Raw genomic sequence first — 20,733 nt, 5'->3', positions numbered from 1 at the left:
AGAGTGGATAAGTAATGGAGAAGTGTATGAGCGAGAAGCTGTTATTCCAGACTCTTTTCTCCCCAGTTATGTAGGTTTCCTTTCTTAAAATCGTAAGAAATGAGGTGTTGTTCGAATACAGATGGCTTGAAGTATTACATAGTCCAGATTATGTATTTTCATTTAGAATGGTTTATTGAAAAATAAAACAAAAAAATTTTTTTAAAAAAAAGCAAAACAGAAACTTCCCAGTGATTCTCAACTCTGTGCATCAGATTCAAATGACGAGAGACCAAAATTGACTTCAGGATTAGGCCATTGGGGATAGGCATTAGGCCATTCAGGATAAGGCAACTGACTTAATGGAAAGGATACTTAAATGGTTGGAATGACTGAAAGATGCAAGAGTAAAACTGGCTTCAGGTTTTTTAATAAAGTGATTAGTAAATCCTCTCTCTTTGCTCCTGACCCTGCTTTCCTTCATCTGCTTAATTCTCAGCCAGACTTTCTTCTCCTAGTGGCAATTATGGTGACCAGAAGGTTCAGGCCCAAGAGATATTTTACTTGAGCAACTCAGGAGAGGAGGCTATGCTTTTCCTCAACTATTTCAGCAAAAACAATGTAGTTGACTCTCATTGATTTGTATTGAGTAACACATCCTTCTTAGAACCAATCAGCTGGCCAGGGACCTGCAGTATGCATTTTGTCAAGACCTAAGGAATAGACCCACCCTTGGGAGTAAAGAGTGGGGTTAGCATCACCCAAATTCTTTATATTAGATTAGAAAAGAATTGGTTCCTGAAACTAGAGGAAGGATGCTGTTACAATAATGAATTCTAGCAGGAAAGCCACAGATGTCTTTTTAATTTGGAATCCCAGATCCCTTCCCACTTCAGATTTACCCAGCCAGAATCTCCAGGGGTCAAGTCGTAAGCAGTTGTATTTTCAAAACCTCCCCAATGTGTTTCTAACTCACAACCAGCATGAGAACCATTGCAACCCAAATGATTAATTCTAAAAATGAGTGATTTTATGCATTGTGACACCAGGAAGGGAAAGAGTCGGAGATAAGTGGATAATTGCATGTTTTGTTTAAACATAGTGACTGCTCTTCTATATAAATTTACCATTAAAAAAATACCAAACCATGAATGATAAAATGCAAACCAAATTAATATCACTGTCACATTGTCCTAGACTATTGGAATAACTATTGACAATCGATGCTCAGCAGCTGAACACATCAACATTTTAACATGATTAAGATAGACTTGAAGGAATATGAAGAGAAGATATTTGCATTGGTTCCCCTTTTGCTGTTCACCTGCTATGATTAAGTCACTTAACCCCAGTGGCTCTCAGCTCTCACATCCGTAAAACAAAGAGGTTGGCTTTTACTGATGTCCAGGTTCTTTCCAGCTATAATATTTTATGATTCTATGATTAAATTGTGATATCATATATTATATTTTTGCCAAGAGTTTTGTCTGGACTAGAGCTTGCAACTCGAAGTATGCTCCAAGGAACAGCAGCATCAGCAGCATCTGGGAGAGATTTAGAAATGCATAACCAGGCTTCATCTAGACCAAATGAATCAAAATCTGCATTTTAGGAAGATCCCCAGGCGACTCAAATGCACATTAAAATTTGAGAAATGTTGGTCTAGACAGTGGTTCCTACTTCTGACGGTGGTTCTGAAACCACCTGAGAGCTTATTTAAATTGGAGATTCCTAAAAGTTTCCTCACCACCAGAGACTAATTGATTAAGTTTGGGCTGTAGCTCAGGAATACATTTTAATATCTCCCCGGATGGCTCTGATGTACAGCCACATCGATTTTGTCTAGTATAGCGTCAATATGAAACACACATTCTAACACAGCCAAAACGTCAACCAAATCCATAAAGTCCACCAGTGATTATCGCATAAAGAGTATTGTTTGTTATCATTTCCACCTCTGTCTGGCTTATGAACACATGGGATATAGTATGTCACTTTATAGATGTAGAAAATACAATTCAAAGAAGAAAAATGGATTAACCTAAGATTACTGAGTTAGTGGCAAAAATGAGGTTGGACAGGTATCATCATATTTATTTTTGAAAATTTTTTGTAAGGGTCAAGAGCATGCAGTGTTGTGACTACTATTTTTTTTGAAAAAGTTGAGCTTATTTTACAAAATTTTACCAAGTAATCAAATCTTACAAAATTAAGGTCCAAAACATTTTTATGTTTATGAGATTCAACATCACTCAAGGAAACTGTTCTCAATTATTTGTCTATCACTGTATCTGAAGCATATGCCAACTTAATCACAAACACTAGGTAGCTTTGGGGGAAAGAAAACATTCCTCTTTATACTCTCCGTTAATGGTCAGTAGTGTGCTTTCCTCAAAATTTTGTTTATCAGTGTAACAGAAAAATTACCAGAAAAATCATAGAAAATACAAATACCTACACATAATTTAAAATGTTTCTCTAAAATATTGAGAATTCAATATAATATTTTCCCTTAATGATCCTTAATTAGCCACTAAATAGATAACTAGACTTGCTTCGCTATTCATCATAATTAGACTTTTGTGTCCTAGTCACAATTGGCAAAATCTTACAAATCTAGATTCTATGTTCAAATGAATAATTTGAATTTTCAATATTAAAATAAGAAAAATTATAAGAAGGCATTTCATATTGTCTACTGCTTGTGAGATATGTAGAGAAAACATAATGATAAAAAGCATTCATCGAAATCCACAACACTCATAATAATTTAATAAACTTGGTTGTTATCTAAAAGAATTAGGATGGTTGCCTTGGTGACAGAGATTATCTTTTTAACTTCTTGAGTCTGTCATTTTAAAATCTTGAATTGATAATATTTTTAATTTGTTAACAATTTGTTATGTTAATAGAGAAAAATTGTATGCTTTAAATTGGCCGTGTAAATCTTAAATGAAATTATAAACTATTCAACAATAGGCTTTGTTATAAGTAGATAAAAACTATTTATCATAAGCAAAATACATGCAATATACAAAATAACTCAGAAAGACTTCACCAGAAAATAAGGTCATTCTTAGGAATCATTTGGCACAACCTATTTTCACTGACTTGGTCCCATTGATTACTGCTGCTAGCAACCCTCCCATTTTTAAGTGCCATGGCCTGTCTTCCCAAATTGTATTTGGAAGTTGAGCTCAGAGTCTTGGGGAAACTGTTGATCTATGATTACCACTGGCACTGTGGGAGACATAGAGCTTAGATGATTACATATTGATAAAATTAAACAGCCTAAAGATGAAGAAGGAGAATCAAGCCAATGAAATGAATCTTCACTTCTAATTTGGAGAAGTTTTAAAGATTTTTGTCTATACAATAATTATATATTCCCGTGGGACATGCAGAACACAATGTGAGAACCAGAAAATTCTCCCTCACACCTAAAAGTTCCATTTTAGACTACCAAAACGATCACTAAAATCTATACTTATCTTCTCAGACGCCCAGCATAAATATGTGTAACAGATGCCAAAATTTCATTATTTCTGTATAAAAAAATACCATAAGTATATAGGCAAGTGCCATCAGACAAAGGAGAACGCAGATTATCATTGAAATACCATAAGCATCCATAAGGAACGCTAGAGAGGTGTAATAGTATCTAACATGCAGAACAAAGGGGATGGAAATTTTGGACCCCTTCCTTTAAGCTACATTTGATTGTCAACATTTTATTACAAGCATAATATATGCAATTTAGAGTTCACTTAACTTTGTATATAAACATCTATGAGTAAGTTTTGAAATAAGGCAAAGAATTAAACTATTTTAGTATTAAAAATTAGTGTTAGTACTAGTACTAATTAGTACTGGTATTTAAAAAAATTGAAAATAGTCAATACCCTTACTTTGATTATTATACAGCTTTTCAGTGTTCCAGAAAGACATTATGAAAAGAATCTAATTTTTCTACAAGTTTTGCTGTTTATGATAACTTTCACATGCATTATTTTATTTCTACAAATGGTAAAATTCTGTAGCTTTTCCCAGGATTTCTAATAAGAGATAAAAATGATTAGAAATGCAACATTTTACTTTCTCTAAATTTTCAACTATACTTATTTTAGTATTTAAATCAAGAGTAGGTTCAGAAAGAACAGGTGAGATATGATCCACCACCACTTTCTACATTGTGCAAGAGCTTATTACTCATAATTCTACCTAAATATTTATTTTTAAAATTTATTATATATTTATCAAGTGGTTAGTATAAGATACCCACCACTGTTGTGCACTCAACATTTAATGTGGAAAAAAATAGACATAATTCTTGCCCTCATCAAATTTAGAATTTAGTGAGAGAGACACAAGTAATAATAATAATGCCAATACTTATAGGATGCTACTTGATATTCGGGTGTTATCCTAAATTCTTTACATTTTAAATTATTTTAATCCTTCTGTAAATCTATGTGGGAGGTTCTATTAAGAACCTCATTCTGCAGATGAAGAAATGAAATTTGCACAGTTAGTAAGTAAAGGAATCATATTTCAATTGGGCAGATGGATTCCAGCATCGATTACCTTAAACACTAAGCTGTATTTTAATATGTCAGAGATAACAATATTTCTGTATAGATCTGTTAACAAGTTATCTATGTCTAATTCTCCTAACAAAATGAGTATTTTAATTATATTAGAATACCATACACTCATGCCATTTTTCATATAATTATTACAATAATCATTTAATGATCATTGCAATGCAGAAATAATGAAAAATCTACATATTACTAATTTTTACTTATTTTCAGCAACATAATAAATTATTGTATCTGTACTTCTCGTTTCCCAGCACTTCTCAAAGTCTTCAGAGACATTGGGACTCTAACCTCATTGCTTGTTTGGCTTTGGACTTTAGAAAAACAGGCTGGCTGAGGAGGATATATTTCCTTATTATCTTCATTGAATTATAAAGCATAAAAGCCAAGGTTGAAATTCTCCGAGTTCCTTAAATGAAAGAAATTTGTAAATGCACTTAAAGCATAGTGTGATCAAGTTTTCTAATGACTTCAAATGTTTTTAGTTTTAGAGTGGGAGATGAATAAAAGTAAGAATCTAAAAAGGGAGACATTAATTTTTTTCTCCACGTCTCATATTCACCCGTACTTCCCTGTACGTCTGGAGAAAAGCGGTAGAGGAAAATCGGAAGTAGTGAAAAACGTTGGAATATGCTTCCCACATTCTGTGGAAATAACTTGTCCGTTTTGCAAATCTTTTAGTGCCCTTACCGCATTTCCGACGGTAAACATCAGTGGAGTAATGCTTCACTCTTCTTAGGCAAGGTTACTGGTGACTCAGTAGAAAAAGGAATTTCTTTTTGCCTCCTGACACATTGAGATAATTGTCACTCTTTCTCCATGTTATTTTTCCAATCTCCAATTCTCAAAATTCAAATATAAACTTGTGTCCTTAAGGGCCTGTGGTCAGTTTCACACCTGGAGCAAGATACTTTGACCTTTGTGCCTTCTAAGCCGCAAAACAGTCTTTAAGGTTTACCAGTTACCAAAATGGCTTATGATTCCAACTGGCATCTGGTGCTGAGACTTATTATGTCTTTAGAGACATTGGACACTAATCTAATTGCAATGCACATGTATCTGGAGGTAAACGATGCCTGCTTTGACCTTCTTTGTCCCTTGTATCCAGGACTTGTGCAGGTTTAAGTGAACTGTTCTTAAAGAGTGTCATGTTGTTAAGTGCAATTTTATGCAATTATACATTGTTGTCACATTACCGAAAAATGGAGTTATTCACCAGTCTATGGCAAATATTAAGCAACCGAAAGCTAGTTTTAATATAATACAGGAACTTTTATTTTTCTTGGAAGTTTGTTGAAAACCATAGGGCAATAAAGTTCTACCTTTAGTGACTTGAATCTTTAAAATTTAATTTTACATTCTTACACAAACGGTTCTTAGCTAGAAAGAGCAGTTGAGAGGAACAAATCAAACATCATCTGCTTATGAGAAAAATATCCTTCTGAAGTCTAAATCGGTAGCACGTTGTTACTCAATTGGACAGGCGCCTGAATGGTTATCATTTCCTGGCTCAAGTGTAAGCAGACGGAACTGGCTCATGTGCAGAAACTTCATTGGATTCTTCAGACATCTGATGGCCACAGGCAGTAACGCTAGTCACAGAATCCAATCCCCAAAGAAAATGCGATGTTGCAATAAAACATGCAGAGAGAGATTGAATTTATCCTTAAGTTTGAATCATAGGAAATAGATTTCTTTTGTCTTCTCTAAGCAGAGAAATGTAGGTGTGTGTATGCCTTCACGAGGTTAGCTGTGCGAGTCTACACTTGCCGCTATAGAAATACTAATGGTCTTCAAGTGATCATCAGTTATAAAATTAGTTGAAGATGTTCCTGCAGAAATATGTCAGTGTAAGTCATCATATTTCACTGTGAGCTGTAAAGATTTTATTATGGATGTGTGTATGTGTGTGTATTTTAATCCCTGACCCCCGCTGCCACTTGTGGGAAATCTAAGTAGATCTTCCCAGAGCAATAAGGCTGTACTTTGTATAAGGCTGAAGTACAGAATCAGGGAAATAAAATATTAGGGTCTTATCCTTGAGATTCTTCTGAGTTACAGAACTGGGTTGTGTCTGCTCCATTTACCATAGAGTAAAAAACAAATACTCAGAAATGCATTGCCATTTTTTCAGTCTAATTCTCCTTTAGTTTCATTTATTTTTATTTTTCCTTAAGGAAAACTTATTGTGAAGTGTAGCCGATGTGCTGGGATTTACCTTCCTCCTTAGGTTATCTCCCTTCCATGTGTTTGGAAAACGGTGGAGCAATGCGTATCCCCCCTGCCTTTTCATGAATGATGTTCTTGATTCCAATCTCGTTGAGATTTGTCTTCTTTCACTTTATTTTTTTCCCTCCAGGATGGACTTCTGTTCATTTCAATTCTAGTCACAATCTAGAGCTCATTCCCTTCTGACAAGATGCTTCTGCGTACAAAAGAGCTAGAGCTCAGGGGTGCCAGGGTGGCTCCTGCTGCTGCTTCTTCTGTCCGTTCTCTGGTGTGCAAACTTCCATCGGCCTTGCAGCAAACGCAGCCGTGGACCAACGTGGGTGGTGTAGTCCCACAACCACCACCCTAGCCAGTGTATTTCCCAAGAAGAAGTTAGGCTAGGAGGCTCGGACAGAATTACCCAGGCAGAATGGTCTTTAGCACCTGATCCTGCAGAAAGTTCTAACTCAGGTCTGATCCTCCTGTGGGGGCAACAGAACCTCTGCTTTATTCTTCTGAGCAGACAACAGATGTCTGCATAACACACACACACGCACACACATGGCCTACCTCTAAAGGAAAAATATTATTCTGAAAGACAATTTCAAGGCCTTCCTGTCTCATAATGAATGTAGCATTTCATGTAAGCTTTTAATTTAGAAAATTTCATCCCATTTCTGCATTCAAACCAACCCTTACTAGGAATAAGAAGTTATCCCTTTAAAGTGACTCCCTTGGCATGTCCAAAGACTCCTCTAAATCTTTGGCGTTTTACTTGCTTTACTGGCCCGAGTTTTACAGACACCAATCTTCTCTACAGCCTCTGTTGGTCAATAGAAGGGAAGAAGTAAGAGAGTAATGACAGGGGAGAATTTTGAATTTGCTTTTTCACTTGTAAAAGATTTAACCCTGTGGATGACCTAAGTAAGGCTTTAAAAAGGTCAACTGCCCACTCCTAGGACTAAACCAGCACCATCTGATGGTAATATAATGTGAGCCACATAAGCAACTTAAAATTTTCAAGTAGCCACATGTTTAAAATGTAAGAAGAATAATATGAAATTAATTTTAATCATGTATCTTATTTAACCTAATCAGGGTCTCAGTGAAGGCTCAACCAGAAAAGCAGAACCAGGAGAAGATTATGCAGATACATTTATGTATTAAGAAATTCATTACAAGGAATTGGACTATGTGATTGTGGGGACTGGCTAAGCAAGTCAGAACCCATAGGACAGCAGTTAGGCAGGGAAAATCACAGGCGAAGTTGAATCCACTGGCAGGGACAAAAGCTGTCATCCCCAGACAGAATTTCTTCCCTCTATCTAGGAAACCTCGTGATCCAGCATCATCTGCTTATTTAAAAGTCTATGGATTAGGGATTTTAATTATTTCTGTAAAATACCTCCACAGCAAATCCTAGATTAGTGTTCATTTGAATGACTTGGGATAGTAGTCTAACCAAGTTGACACACAAATAAAATGATCGCACTAAATATGTCCAAAATAATATTATTCCAATATGTTATTAATATAAAATCATTAGTGAGGTATTTTATATCTTTTTATACTAAGTCTTCATAATCCAGTATATAGTTATACTTGCAGTACTTCTCAATTTGGACTAACTGCATATCATATCCTTAATATGTATATAAGTCCCGTGGCTACTGCCTAGAGCAGGGTAGGTCTAGCTAGTGTAAGTGATTAGGCTGGTTATCTGATATCTTTAGACAGTTCTAAAGATAGAAATTTTTTGTGTTTCTGTGTGTAACTTTACGTTAGCTTTATTGCCTATAGCCTGTAAGAAGCAGCTTTACTGTGCCTTTGCAAACAAGGCCTGTTTCTTTAAAAACAGATAAAAAACTTTCCATACATATACCTCTATATGGTAATTTACAGTGCAACACTATTCTTGTTTCGTAATTATAGAAATAATGTAGAAACCAAGTGCACAGGATAAGCAAAAGAAATACCATCCTGAGCCATCTGAATATGTTCTTGGGGGCTTGTTTTTGCCATATAGGGGGCGTTTGACAATGTCTAAAGACACTTCTCACAGTCATGACAGGGGGTGGAGCTACGTGCATTTAACAGGTAGAGGCCAGGGATGCTGCTAATTACCAGAGCTTGGACAGAACAGCCCCACTCCACCCCCAAATAATGATTCACCCAACTCAAAAAGGATTGAAGATAAGTGGTCAGAAGTATCTGGACTACACACATACCCACCCCCACCCCCACACACACTTGGAGTAGGATTTGGAGACCTATAGAGAAGAGATTTAAAAAAACGCTGAGAGAGGCAGGAAAACGGAAGTTTCCTATGGGCTTTGAAGACCTTTCTTTGAAACTTGGAGAAATTTTATCAGAGATATGATTAAATATCTTAACTCTTTTGTATATCTATTGCCACATCAAAGTCAGGGATGGGATAAGGGTAAAGGAGTAGCCCTGTAAATAGTGTGATGGTGGATTCATGGGGCAGACAAGGGGGAGATTTTTACAGTGATGATTACCTCCTTGACAGGTGAAAGTCACTGTCTTTTCTGAAGATAATTAGGAATTTCTGGCGGTCGGTCTTGATTTTAGACTTCTGGAAAAATTACAAAAATGCAAATTCACATTTACAAATGGAGAATTTAAAATGTATACAGTGATTAGCACCATCTCAGATCATCTGTGAAATAAGGTTGTGATAAATAAATAAGTAAAACTCATTAGCATTTTTCTAAGAAAAAACACGCTATTAGGATTAAGTCACTTTTCAGAGGTAGTAATCATATTTGTAAACTCTAATATCTAATTTAAGTCTATTGAAATTAACTGCAAATTCAGAATTAACTTCATTTTCTAAGCCTTGGCAATGTATGTATACTGAAGCTAGCAGAAAATTAAATATATTTGTTAAAACCAGATATTCAGAAAAAAATGTAACAACTGACTTATTCCATGAAATGCTTCATATCTGCATGCAGTAATTATTGGTTAAATGCAATGCCAAATTCTGATTATAAACATAGCTTAGAGTCAATACTTCTGAGATATATTTCCTATTAGGTAGTTACAGTTCATTTCACAAATTCTTAATTTAATATGTAAAAATGAAATTTTCCTCAATCTAAATGACATTCTTACTAAGGATTCTTAATTGTATTGAGAGTAATTGAAATAAAACATAATTATAGTTTGTGATCAGTTTTAGCACTGAAAATGGTGACCACATATCCCCATTGATGTAAGTTTTTAAGCTTTTTCAAATAACGCTAATTTTGAGGTAAATTCAAGTTTTTCCTTATTTCAATAAATGAGTGCTTTATGTAGCAATATGTTACAATGACTTTTTCCATTTGGAAATAATTTAGACTTCATGATAGAATTTTGAAGTTTAGATCATAGCGATAGTTTATATTTTGTACATTTTCAAAAAGAGGTTTTAAATTATAAATTCTGTGTTTTCCTAGAAATACACAAAGAAAAGACTGAAAAGCAGGAGAAAACTGAAAGGAAAATACTAACTAAAGGTAACTGTTTAATTTTGTGTTTACTCTTATTTTTATTTAGGATATATATTTTGTGTATTCACATGGAAGAAAGGAAAATTTTCATGTGAAGTGTTCCCTTGTTTTAACATTTTTGTTAGTGTTTAAATGAGTACCTTTACTTCTCGGTTAACTTCAGGTATAAATATATAAGTAATATTTAATTGTTGGAATCAAAGTAATTTCAAAACGTGACAATGTTTAAATTATTTACAACTGATCTTGCCTTCTAAGATTGCACTGTAAATACAATTGTTGACTTACTAGTAAATTTTTTTTTCTTCTTTGAATGTGTTACTGTAATAAGTCAGAGTTCAATTTTTTGACCTTGCATTTTTTATGCCATGCAGTACCTTTAAAATCGTTGGCACAGAAATACAGTCATTATATTGCCTCGCTACAGACTGCTACAGCCCTGAAGCTTTCTTATGCAGCCTCAAGGGGTACATGGACAGTGACAGCATGATGATTAATATCCCTTTCAACTCAACTGAATCCAGTAACTGCAATCTTGCATTAGAGGCATATTAATAATGGCCAGCATTGTCTTGCTCATTTTACAAGCATCTCTTTTCTAGGAGTGGCCCTTGTAGTCATAAAACGTTAAAGGAACTTATAAGAAGCAAGAGCTTTCAAAGGGATATATTTCTAAATATGCTCAGGATTCCCCAGTGATCAGCCTCGCACGCTTTTTAAGTGAGTCGGGGCAAAAATTAAAATCTCGTAATTCCATATCACACAAATATGTGTTCTGGACAGAAAATGAAATAATTTTTTCCGGGTAGAAATTGAATCTTGTCTAATATTTATTATGTCAAAACCCGCTAATGTAAAATTACCTGGAGTGAATACCAAAGTTGCAAATGGTAAGGTTTCAAATAATAGAAGTTCTACTTAACCCTAAATTATACCAATATGTGAACCTATATTAAAATGCCATTTTTAATGTACTTTCTGTACTTCCTTTTTGTGAAGAGCTTAAATCATTCTGCAGATATTATGTCTTTCATCCTAATGTTTGAATTCTTTCCAGATTGGTCAGCCAATCCTTATACAATCAGGGACATTGACGCTTACTCAATTGAAACCTATTTATATTTATACTTAGGGAACTAATGTCTTCTTACTGTTCCCTTTCCCTTTTTGGTCCCTAATTCCTTTGGTCAGGGAAATTGGACACAGCTGTTGGGTATGGATTAACTAAGCTAGCCATGACTGAACTGGCTATGTGTTTCAATCTGCTGGAGGTTAAACAGAAACTCAGCTGGTTCCGCATGATTGGAGTCTCTGCTGTTGTATCTTGCAGACTGTACTATTAATTTAATAGCAGTGCTGCTGGAGTGGATGTGGTGATGCAGATGGCACCATTTGCATTTTGGACCTGGCTCTATTAGAATCCTGCTGTTAAAGACTTTGAGCAGTGGGCTGTAGAGTGGGCTTATTAAACTAGTGAGTCTTGCATAATTAAAACAGTGAATTTGGCTGAAGTTTAAAATAAATTTCTCAAAGGCTGAGTTAGAGATTAGTACCTGAATATATTCCCTGAATAGACCAAATATATTTTGGAAAGTGAATATTTCTCAAGAAAGAGATAACGGAGTTTCAACTGTTCAAGACTTAAATGGGCTTTAGAGGTAGTTTCTTCTTTCCATTTGTTTTCTGTGTCAGTATGAACGCAAGAGTCCATTTTACTGCTTGGTATCCTCATCCAGGTTGAATAGTACCGGCTTTTTATTTCCAGGTAGTTCAGTGAAAATAAATGTGGTTTTATAACCATTCACATATGTAGATAAATGTTTTCTATATGTCACATTTCATATCAGTCATGGTTATATATGATGGATGGTTAGGAATTTAAATTCTTATCAAAATATCTGAACTCTTATAAGAAAAGACTTATTGCCATGCCAGCAAATATCTGAATCTAAAAAGCTAGCAAAAATAAGAAAACAAGAAAAAATAAAAATAAGAAAAAATAAAAAGCTTTGAGTAGTGGTAAAGGTGGGGGAGATAAAAATGTTGGTAGTGATAAAAGCTAGATCACACCTCATTGTCTCTCTCTCGCTCTCTTCTTTTTTTTCCTTTAGGGTATTCTTATGGTATTCAAAAAGTTTTAGGGGTGTGAAGTCTTTTGGAAAGACCTGGAACTCTACATGTCGATGATTTACTCATCAAATGCAATGCAGAAAACCATAGCATATATAGTCCAAGAGAACATACATTTCCAAAATCATTCTGTATAAATATGCTTGTTCATTTTTAAAGTGTCAGTGAATTTGTTTCAATTCCCACTTCTTTTCATAAATTTTATAGTTATCCACCTTATCTAAATGATTATAATTCATGAAGCTAACTTTTATTCCGATTTTTTTCTGTATTTATTTTGTCAGATGTTCTTCTTAGGGAAAATGTACCAGTTTCAATGAACTGAGGAGCAAACCCCTTAATTCTTAATCTGGCAATAAGTACTTATTTTGGTTTTAAGGTATAAGCTCTGACACGTTAGTTAATGTTTACGTTTTAATTAATCTTGTTTTTTACTAAATAAAAGAAGTTGTAATTTATTTTATAAATGTGATCACAGTAATGTCTGTACTTGTGACCTTATATTGAATTAATACAGTAATTCAGCGGACTATTACATTTGCTTAAAAGAACCTTACAACCATATTTTAACTTTTCTTGGATTACCAAGATGCCATTCACCAAACTGTTGCTGCTATAAATGGCCCTGGTGAACAGATAGAATCCCTCGTGCCAGAGGAGTTGTAGGCACTGAGGATTTGGCTATGGCAGAAGTTAGCTTGAAGAATGCTGATTCCATTCCAAGGTGATGGTTTCTAATGGAAGAGTGTATAGGTCAAAATGATCTTGCAGAACACACTCATATTTATAGCCAAATATTTTAGAATACATTTCTTTCCAACCTCTAACTTCCAGATGGAGATGAGTAAGGCAGTCTAGAGACCAGAGCCCATGAGTAATTCAGATGAAGGAATGATCATTGTGGAATGCAGAGCCACATGTCAAATGATGAGAAATATTGGTCAGTCTCATAGGGCAGTTCACACTTTGGGTATCCTTCCTAGATATAAATAACTATGTACACATATGCCTTAAAAGAAAAGATATACAATCATTGTAGGGAATTATAGAAACCAGTGCTACTTGTCATAAATGAAAGGTTCGAGTCATGATTGTTAAAGACCATTTCCCTGGCTCATGGTAAACACTCAGACATGTTTATTCAATGAGCTAAGAGCATAGTGTATGATTTTGACAAAGAAGGATGTCACCATTACTTTCTTCTACTTTTAGAAATGTCGTGAATTACCAATCTGAGTCAGAATCCAAATCTAGGAACTACTGCTTATGTAACCTTGGACAAGTTAATTCATTTTTGTTACCTCTATTTTCTCATATGTAAAATGGGTATGATACGGTTATGAAGATTAAATGATTATGAAACGTACATATGAAATTATTCAAAGAATTCTTGGCAAATTTTAATTTCAACAGTAACTGTCAGTCGATTAACTAGTCCTCTTAATCACTACCTCTTAATCACAAACTAGTCCACTTAATCACTGATTAGGTCAGTGACAATCCCTTGCAGGTTTCTTATCTGTGTTATTTCTCATCCTATATTTGGGACCACTAGATATCCATCTGATCATTGGCTGAAGGAACTTAGATCTGTCATCCTAAGATTGTGTAACACAACACTAAACTAACTTTATTGCCACTTCAGCCCTGTATTTGTGCTTCCCTTCCTGAAAAATCTCATGCAAGCATTTATCTACTATGAAACAAATACTGTACTGAATCTATGATTTCTAATGTTTCACTTAATCTTCATGGAAGATATATCCAACATGGTAGATATAATCCCATTTAAAACTAAGAGTATTGAGGTTTATCTGTACTTAATGATTTTTTGCAATATCTAATGTTTATTAAGTTGTAGAGCCAAATTTTAATCTCACATTTCTCTAACTTAAGAACACGTGGCTTTCCCACTATACCCTCCATCCCATTTTCTTTCTTCTTTTTTGCTCCATTGTGTCTAAGCCTCTATACTAGAATTTTCTCACGGCTGGAGGATCTTGAATTTTTCTCTGAACCCCCACTGTCAGGACCTTGTAATCTGCTGATCAACTTCACCGATATGCTTGTACATCCATAGAGCCTGGACTTGTCTTGCTTGATGGCTTCCCTGCATAGCAGGCATCGTATACTTAATACACTGTACCCACATTTAGGTCTCCTCACCATTAATGCTCCACTTAACAAAATGAGAAATGAGACTGACAGTCCTTATTCTTTTGGTAGAAATGCCAAATGGCATGCCATGGTGTATTGGTTTTCTGTGGCTGCTGTAACAAAATGCCAAAAATGTGATATCTTCAAACAATAGAAATTAATTATCTTGCAGTTCTAGAGGCCAGAAATTTAAAATCAGTTTCACTGGGTCCAAATCAAGTTGTCATCGGGGCCAAACTACCTCAGGGGGTCTAGGAGAGAATGTTTCCTTGCCTCTCCCAGCTTCTAGGCCTGCTCTACTTCTTGGTTTGTGGATGCATCGCTCCACTCTCTGCCACTGTGTTCACAGTGACTTCTCTTCTGTCTTCAAATCCCCCTCTCACTCCCTATCAGGAGGGTACATGGGGTTGTATTTAGGGCTCACCTACATAATCCAGGATAATCTCCCTATCTCAAAATGCTTGATTTAATCACATTGCTAAATCCTTTTTTGCCATGTATGGCAACATTCACAGATTTCAGAGATTAAGACATGGATGCATTTTAAGGGGGGCATTATTTAAACCACCCCACTGAGCTACTCTTTAACAAGAGTACACACCAGTCAGATAGTAGAAAGGACTGAGAGCTAAATACAAAATATAAGTATTTAAAGATAGGAATCACAGAATGGCAAAGTTTACCAAAGTTACTGTAGCAACACTGTCCTAAGAGTTTTTATAAAACTTTTAGCCATCAGCATAGCAAAAGTAAGGTATAAAATTATTATTAGGGAATTCAGGTTCGGAGGAAGCATTCAAGTTTCATTGTTTGGGGGACCAGAAGTAGTCAGAATAATTGTATTATTTTTGGAAGCTAGGTATTTGTTCGTTTGTTTCTTTTTGTTTTTTCCTGATGAGGATATGTGAAGAGTTTAGTCATATTAGAAGTAAGATAACATTTATGTGTGGCCAAGACAGTGCCATAATTTCCTTAAGATATTATAATATAAACTCATTAAAAATTCATACTCCGTGTTCATGTACTTTAAATCAAAAACTTGAGAATGACCTGAATACCTCAAGTATTTTTATATTGGATAATCTCTTCACATTTCATTTAAAACATTGATTAATTTAAGAGCCCAAGTGGTTAATTAATTTTGATACTTGAAAAGTCTGAAGAAGTAGAATGTGAAAAGTCTCTAGACCCTCCTACACAACTCTCATCTGACTTAACACAGATAACTGAAAGACTTCTTTCTCTCAGTGTATTTGAAGCCCGCATTAAGTTTCATTGCACAGAATGTCTTCATCCCTCTGTATTATTGGTCACAATAATAGATATCACTATCTGCCCAGGCTATTCAAGCATAGAAGAAGGGGTCATTATTGCCAGTGATGGTATGGACTTGATGGACTTTAGAATCATCTGGATAGTGTGTATATATATATACACACACCCATTGCAGACTCCACTCTGGGACCATTAATATTTGGGAGGTGAGGCCAGGGTTTGAGTCAAACTCTTCTAATGATTCAAATGATTAGCTAGGGTTAGAATCACTGTCAATTAAACTCATGGCCTAGAATTCAAGTACAGCCACGGAAGGACACGGAATGTACAACAGGATGTGTTTAGGTGGGGCCCGCACCTACTGTTTACCATAGTCTTCACCACTCTCTCTCATCACTCCTGGAGTAGACATTTAATATGCCTCATTTCAGAAGGCATTTGAGTTACAGTCCTGCCATAGCATTGGTCTCCCTCAATACAAAAAGTGGTCCTGCTCAGTCCCTTGTCATACTCTCTCTTCACTATAATTTATCCATTCTAACCCCCTCCTCTTCCACTGCTATCTCCTCCACAACCATTTCACAATTAGATTAGGACAGCCCTTCTTCCCTCCCTCCCTCCCTTCCTCTCTCCCTTCCTCCTTTTCTCCTTCCTTCCTTCCTTCCTTCCTTCCTTCCTCTCTCTTTCTTTCTCTCTTTGTCTATTTCTTTCTTTCTCTTTCTTTCTTTCTTTCTTTCTTTCTTTCTTTCTTTCTTTCTTTCTCGTTAAGTAGGATCCATACCTAGCATGAAGCCCAACATGGGGCCTGAACTCATGACCCTGAGATCTGGACCTGAACTGAGATCACACATTGACTGCTCATTAGTCTGAGCTACCCAGGCACCCCTAAGACAGTCATTTCTTAACTGATTTCCCTGAATTACCCCTTAAATTCATGCTAATCATGACAGTCGTAGGCTTCAATCCATCTGTTGCCATTACAGTGCCTTAGAGATAAAAGCCACATTTTCTACCATGGCATAGAAGACTCTCATATGATCAGTGATAACCATACAAATGTCCAGCTTTGTGTACTTTCCCACATACCTCCTCTACTCTGCAACCTTCTCCTCAACCCCCTCAACTCTCAACTCGGCCCCTGCTGCCCCCACCAGGACAGCCCAGACCCACCCGCTCTGCCTGTGCCTTAGGTGGTCACACTGTTAGAAGCTCCGTAAGCAGGCTCCACTGCCATCTCACAGCTCTGTGCTTCTGTACACGCCCTTCTTTCTGGCCAGCAGGCCCTTCTTGTGGAGTCACTTGGCAAGTCTCCTGTTCATTTCTTTGATTCTCAGATGGACTGTCGGTTCCTTTAAAAGGGCCTTCTCTGCTGTCCTTCACTCTGGAGGCATTTAGGCATTTTCTCCATGCTACTTCTCTACCCCTGATTTCACACTATAAGGCATTTTGACTCCAATTTTTGATTTGGGTATATTGATCTAAGTTGTTAAGGGCAGGAACTATGTTTATCTTCAAGTATGTTCTAGGTCATTTTTGATATTTTCTTCTGTGATTCTATGTTTTCTTATTTATAAACAAAGAGATTCAAGCTCAATGGTCTTTCAGATTCCTACCAGCTCTGAATTCATGTGCTTATGTCAAATTAAAAATGACTCTAACATCTAGCAAAGTACCCACCACATGAAACACATTCAATAAACATTGAAATAATGAATGCAGTAATTAATGAAGCATTCATCTTCTCTGTCTTGTTAATCTCTACTTGACTCCTATTGACAATTTTTTCCTTGGACATTTCTATGTTTATTTTCAAATATATATAATTATTCAGCTTTAATTGGGCTATTGTAATGTCAAATTTATTCGGTCAGCAGCAGTTGAAGAATTTGATAGTAAGCTCCATATTAAAACAAAGACGATCTGTAACATGTAATTAGGAAACACAATAAAATTTATAACATAATAATATAGATTAAAGTAATACAGATTAATTTGGACAATTTGGAAAATGCAAAAAAGAAAGAAAAACAACCACAACTAATTATCCAAAGATAAAGACTAATATATTTTTTATTTTCCTCCAGTTTTTTCTTCCATTTAGTTTTATTTATTGCATATTGCCTTGGGATTTTTGCAACTGCAAATTTTATTGTTATTTTTCAGTTAACATTTAGGCTTTTATTTAACTATTAAACATGTCAATTTACTCCTAGAATAAACAAGAAGAGGCTGGAACCTGGTTAGTAAACATACAAATAGATGGGAGAACTTTATCCAAGATGTCTCTTAGACAAAAGGAGAGTTTTTTAGGCATTCAAAACAATAGGTATTTTCTACATCAGCCTGCGTTGTTTAGTGTTCAGGTGAAGAACTGACCACAGGAGTGGAGAAGAAGTTCACATGGCAGAAGTGTTTGCTGATGAATGGCATGTGGTCAACACCAAAGTGGTCCAATCAGTGGAAATGGGGTTATCCTCACAAGGAGATATTGTAGATCGGAAAAACTGGTCACAGACATTAGGCAACAATACACATGAAGTTATGCACAGTACTTAATTTGTGCCAAACAGCATACTGGGCAATAAAAATTCAATGATGAATAAGACCGTCCAATGAGAGATCTAAAACAGCAAAATCACAATTATGCCCTCATGTGCTGAGTATTCCACAAAGAGAGGTCCTGGAGAACATAACTCACCGCCTGTTTGCTGAGTAGGTCTGACTGCAGTTTTCTGATGAAGCCTTAGAGGAATGAGTGGCTTAGGATTTAGATGTGCCCTCTGGAACCTAAAATGAAAGACATGAGAGCTAGGTCAAGCGTCAGTCTTCAAGAAACCAGGTGAGAACTTGGTTAGAAAAGCACAAGAGAACCCAAAAGATTAGTATTGGTATTAGTTTCCTAGGGCTCTGGTAACAAAGTATCAAAAACCGGATGGCTTAAAATAACAGAAACGTATTGTCTCACAGTTACAGAGGTTAATTAAATTTATTTGCTACCATCAGTTGAAAAATATAGTAGCTTATATATTGTCTCCAACGTCAAGGTATCAGCAGGATTGATTACCTCAAAGAGCTGTGCAGGAGAATCTGTTCCACGCTTCTCCTAGCTCCTGGTGGTTAGCTGGCAATCTTTGGCTTGTAGATGAACCGCTCTAATCTCTGCCTTCATCTTCAAATGGTTTTCTCCCTGCATCTCTGTTTCTTCCCTCTGTGCAGATCTGTCTCTGTGTCCAAATTTCCCCTTTTCGTAAGGACACCAGTCATATTGAATTAGAGACCACGGTAATGACTTCACTTTAACCTGATTACCTCTTAAAGACTATTTTCAAGAACTAAGGTCATATGCTGAGGTACTGGAGATTAGGACCTCAACACATCTTTCGAGACTATGCAATTCAATGCATAACAGTATCACAGGAGTCAGAAGAACATTTTTTTAAAAGAGTAATTTAGAATAATAATCCTGATTGACTGGTTTAAGGTTGTTTCTGGGAAACAATTATAGGACTGGAATCAAAAGCTGGCAAAGGATTTTGCTGAAGATGATGAGCGAAAGCCAAAGAGGACAGGACATTAAAATGTAAATATCCTGGGGCCCCTTATAAAAATGCTCTCAAAGACCACAAACTAATTTAGTCTGCCTATATTGTATAAACTTTTACTCTTGCCCTCTCTCAGTCATACTTAATTGACTCTTTAAAGTACCAAATATATTTTCTTTTTCTCTCTGGCAGCTATAAAAGATAAACCTGAAAAGTGAGGCGAGAAGGCTCTACGCCAGGCTATGCGTCGTCTCCTCCATAGTGATTGTTCACTTTTGAAGAAGTGATTACAGCTCTGACTGTGGCTAGGGAGCCCCGGTTGGAGGAGAAATTACCCATACAATTAAATCAGATTTGAGACTGGGAGCATTTATCAGATGAGCTTTATATCTTTGGGTAATTTGCCTAATCTGCATTTTAATACATAAATAAATGTGATTTTATTGTGAAAAAGAAGTGCGCCTATGATTACAGGATGGCTTGTGGATAACATGCTTGGAGAATCCAGCCAGCACACTGGGCTCGTAAGAACAAGTTTCTAGTCTGCACAGGACCTGCGCGGACCAGGCAGTTTTGGAGGAAGAGTCCTAGTTTGGCAATCTGATCACTATATTCTTATTCCTCTCTGCCGTGGACTCTTTTGAGGCAGTGTTTTCTTATCCAGGGACAAAGAAGTTCAGGCGAATGGATCTCTTAGGTGTCTATCAGCTCTAAAGTTGTGTGCTTATTTTAAACAAAAAATGATAAAACAATCCTTTAGGAAGAATGAGTAATATAATCTTTGACAAGTCTCTCTACTCACGAGCACTTTTCTATTGAGTTCATCATTATCACTCAGAATGTGTGGATCATCTTCCCTTAGCACAGAATGGAAATTCTGCAGATTAGTTACAAAAAATAAATCAATAAAAACACACAGAAACATACATACTAACCAAGATCGCATCTGACATTTTGTTTAGTGTTGGCTAAAGCCGCTGCAAATTTGTACTGAAAAATTTTTGATACCAAACTTTTGATTTTTTCCAACTCAGAAGAGAGATCAGCGAAGAGCTCAGCCAATCTGGCCCTGAATGCCTACTGCTTGGCCCCTAGGGAAGGTTTGCCTGATAAGAACCTGAGGGTCAGGTGCACTATGAGCTCTGGTACATTCAGGAAAGGCCACAGGGCCTGTCTGGCAGGTTGCCAGGGCCAAGCTCTGTAAAAGCACAGAGCACAGCTGGCAGAGTGTTGGAGAGGGACCACATGGGGTGGGCGAGAGACTGCAGCAGAGTTAAGTTGAGCTGAATGTTCTGGTCAGGGAAAGGTCAGAGTCTGGGCAAG

The 20,733-nt window shown here is 36.1% G+C and overlaps 1 protein-coding gene across 1 annotated transcript in view; it reads left to right on the top strand.

Annotated features, from left to right (window-relative positions):
- TRDN (triadin) overlaps positions 1-20,733 on the top strand; it is a 276,837-nt gene that overhangs the window by 32,372 nt on the left and 223,732 nt on the right. The window contains 1 exon segment of the mRNA XM_040627484.1: positions 10,253-10,312. Coding sequence (XP_040483418.1) covers positions 10,253-10,312 — 60 coding nt within the window.

Source organism: Ursus maritimus, unplaced genomic scaffold (genome assembly GCF_017311325.1).
Source record: "Ursus maritimus isolate PB19 unplaced genomic scaffold, ASM1731132v1 scaffold_13, whole genome shotgun sequence".
NCBI classification, from domain to species: Eukaryota; Metazoa; Chordata; class Mammalia; order Carnivora; family Ursidae; genus Ursus; species Ursus maritimus.
Note: the sequence above shows the minus strand (reverse complement) of the source record. Positions and strands in the feature narration are given on the sequence as shown.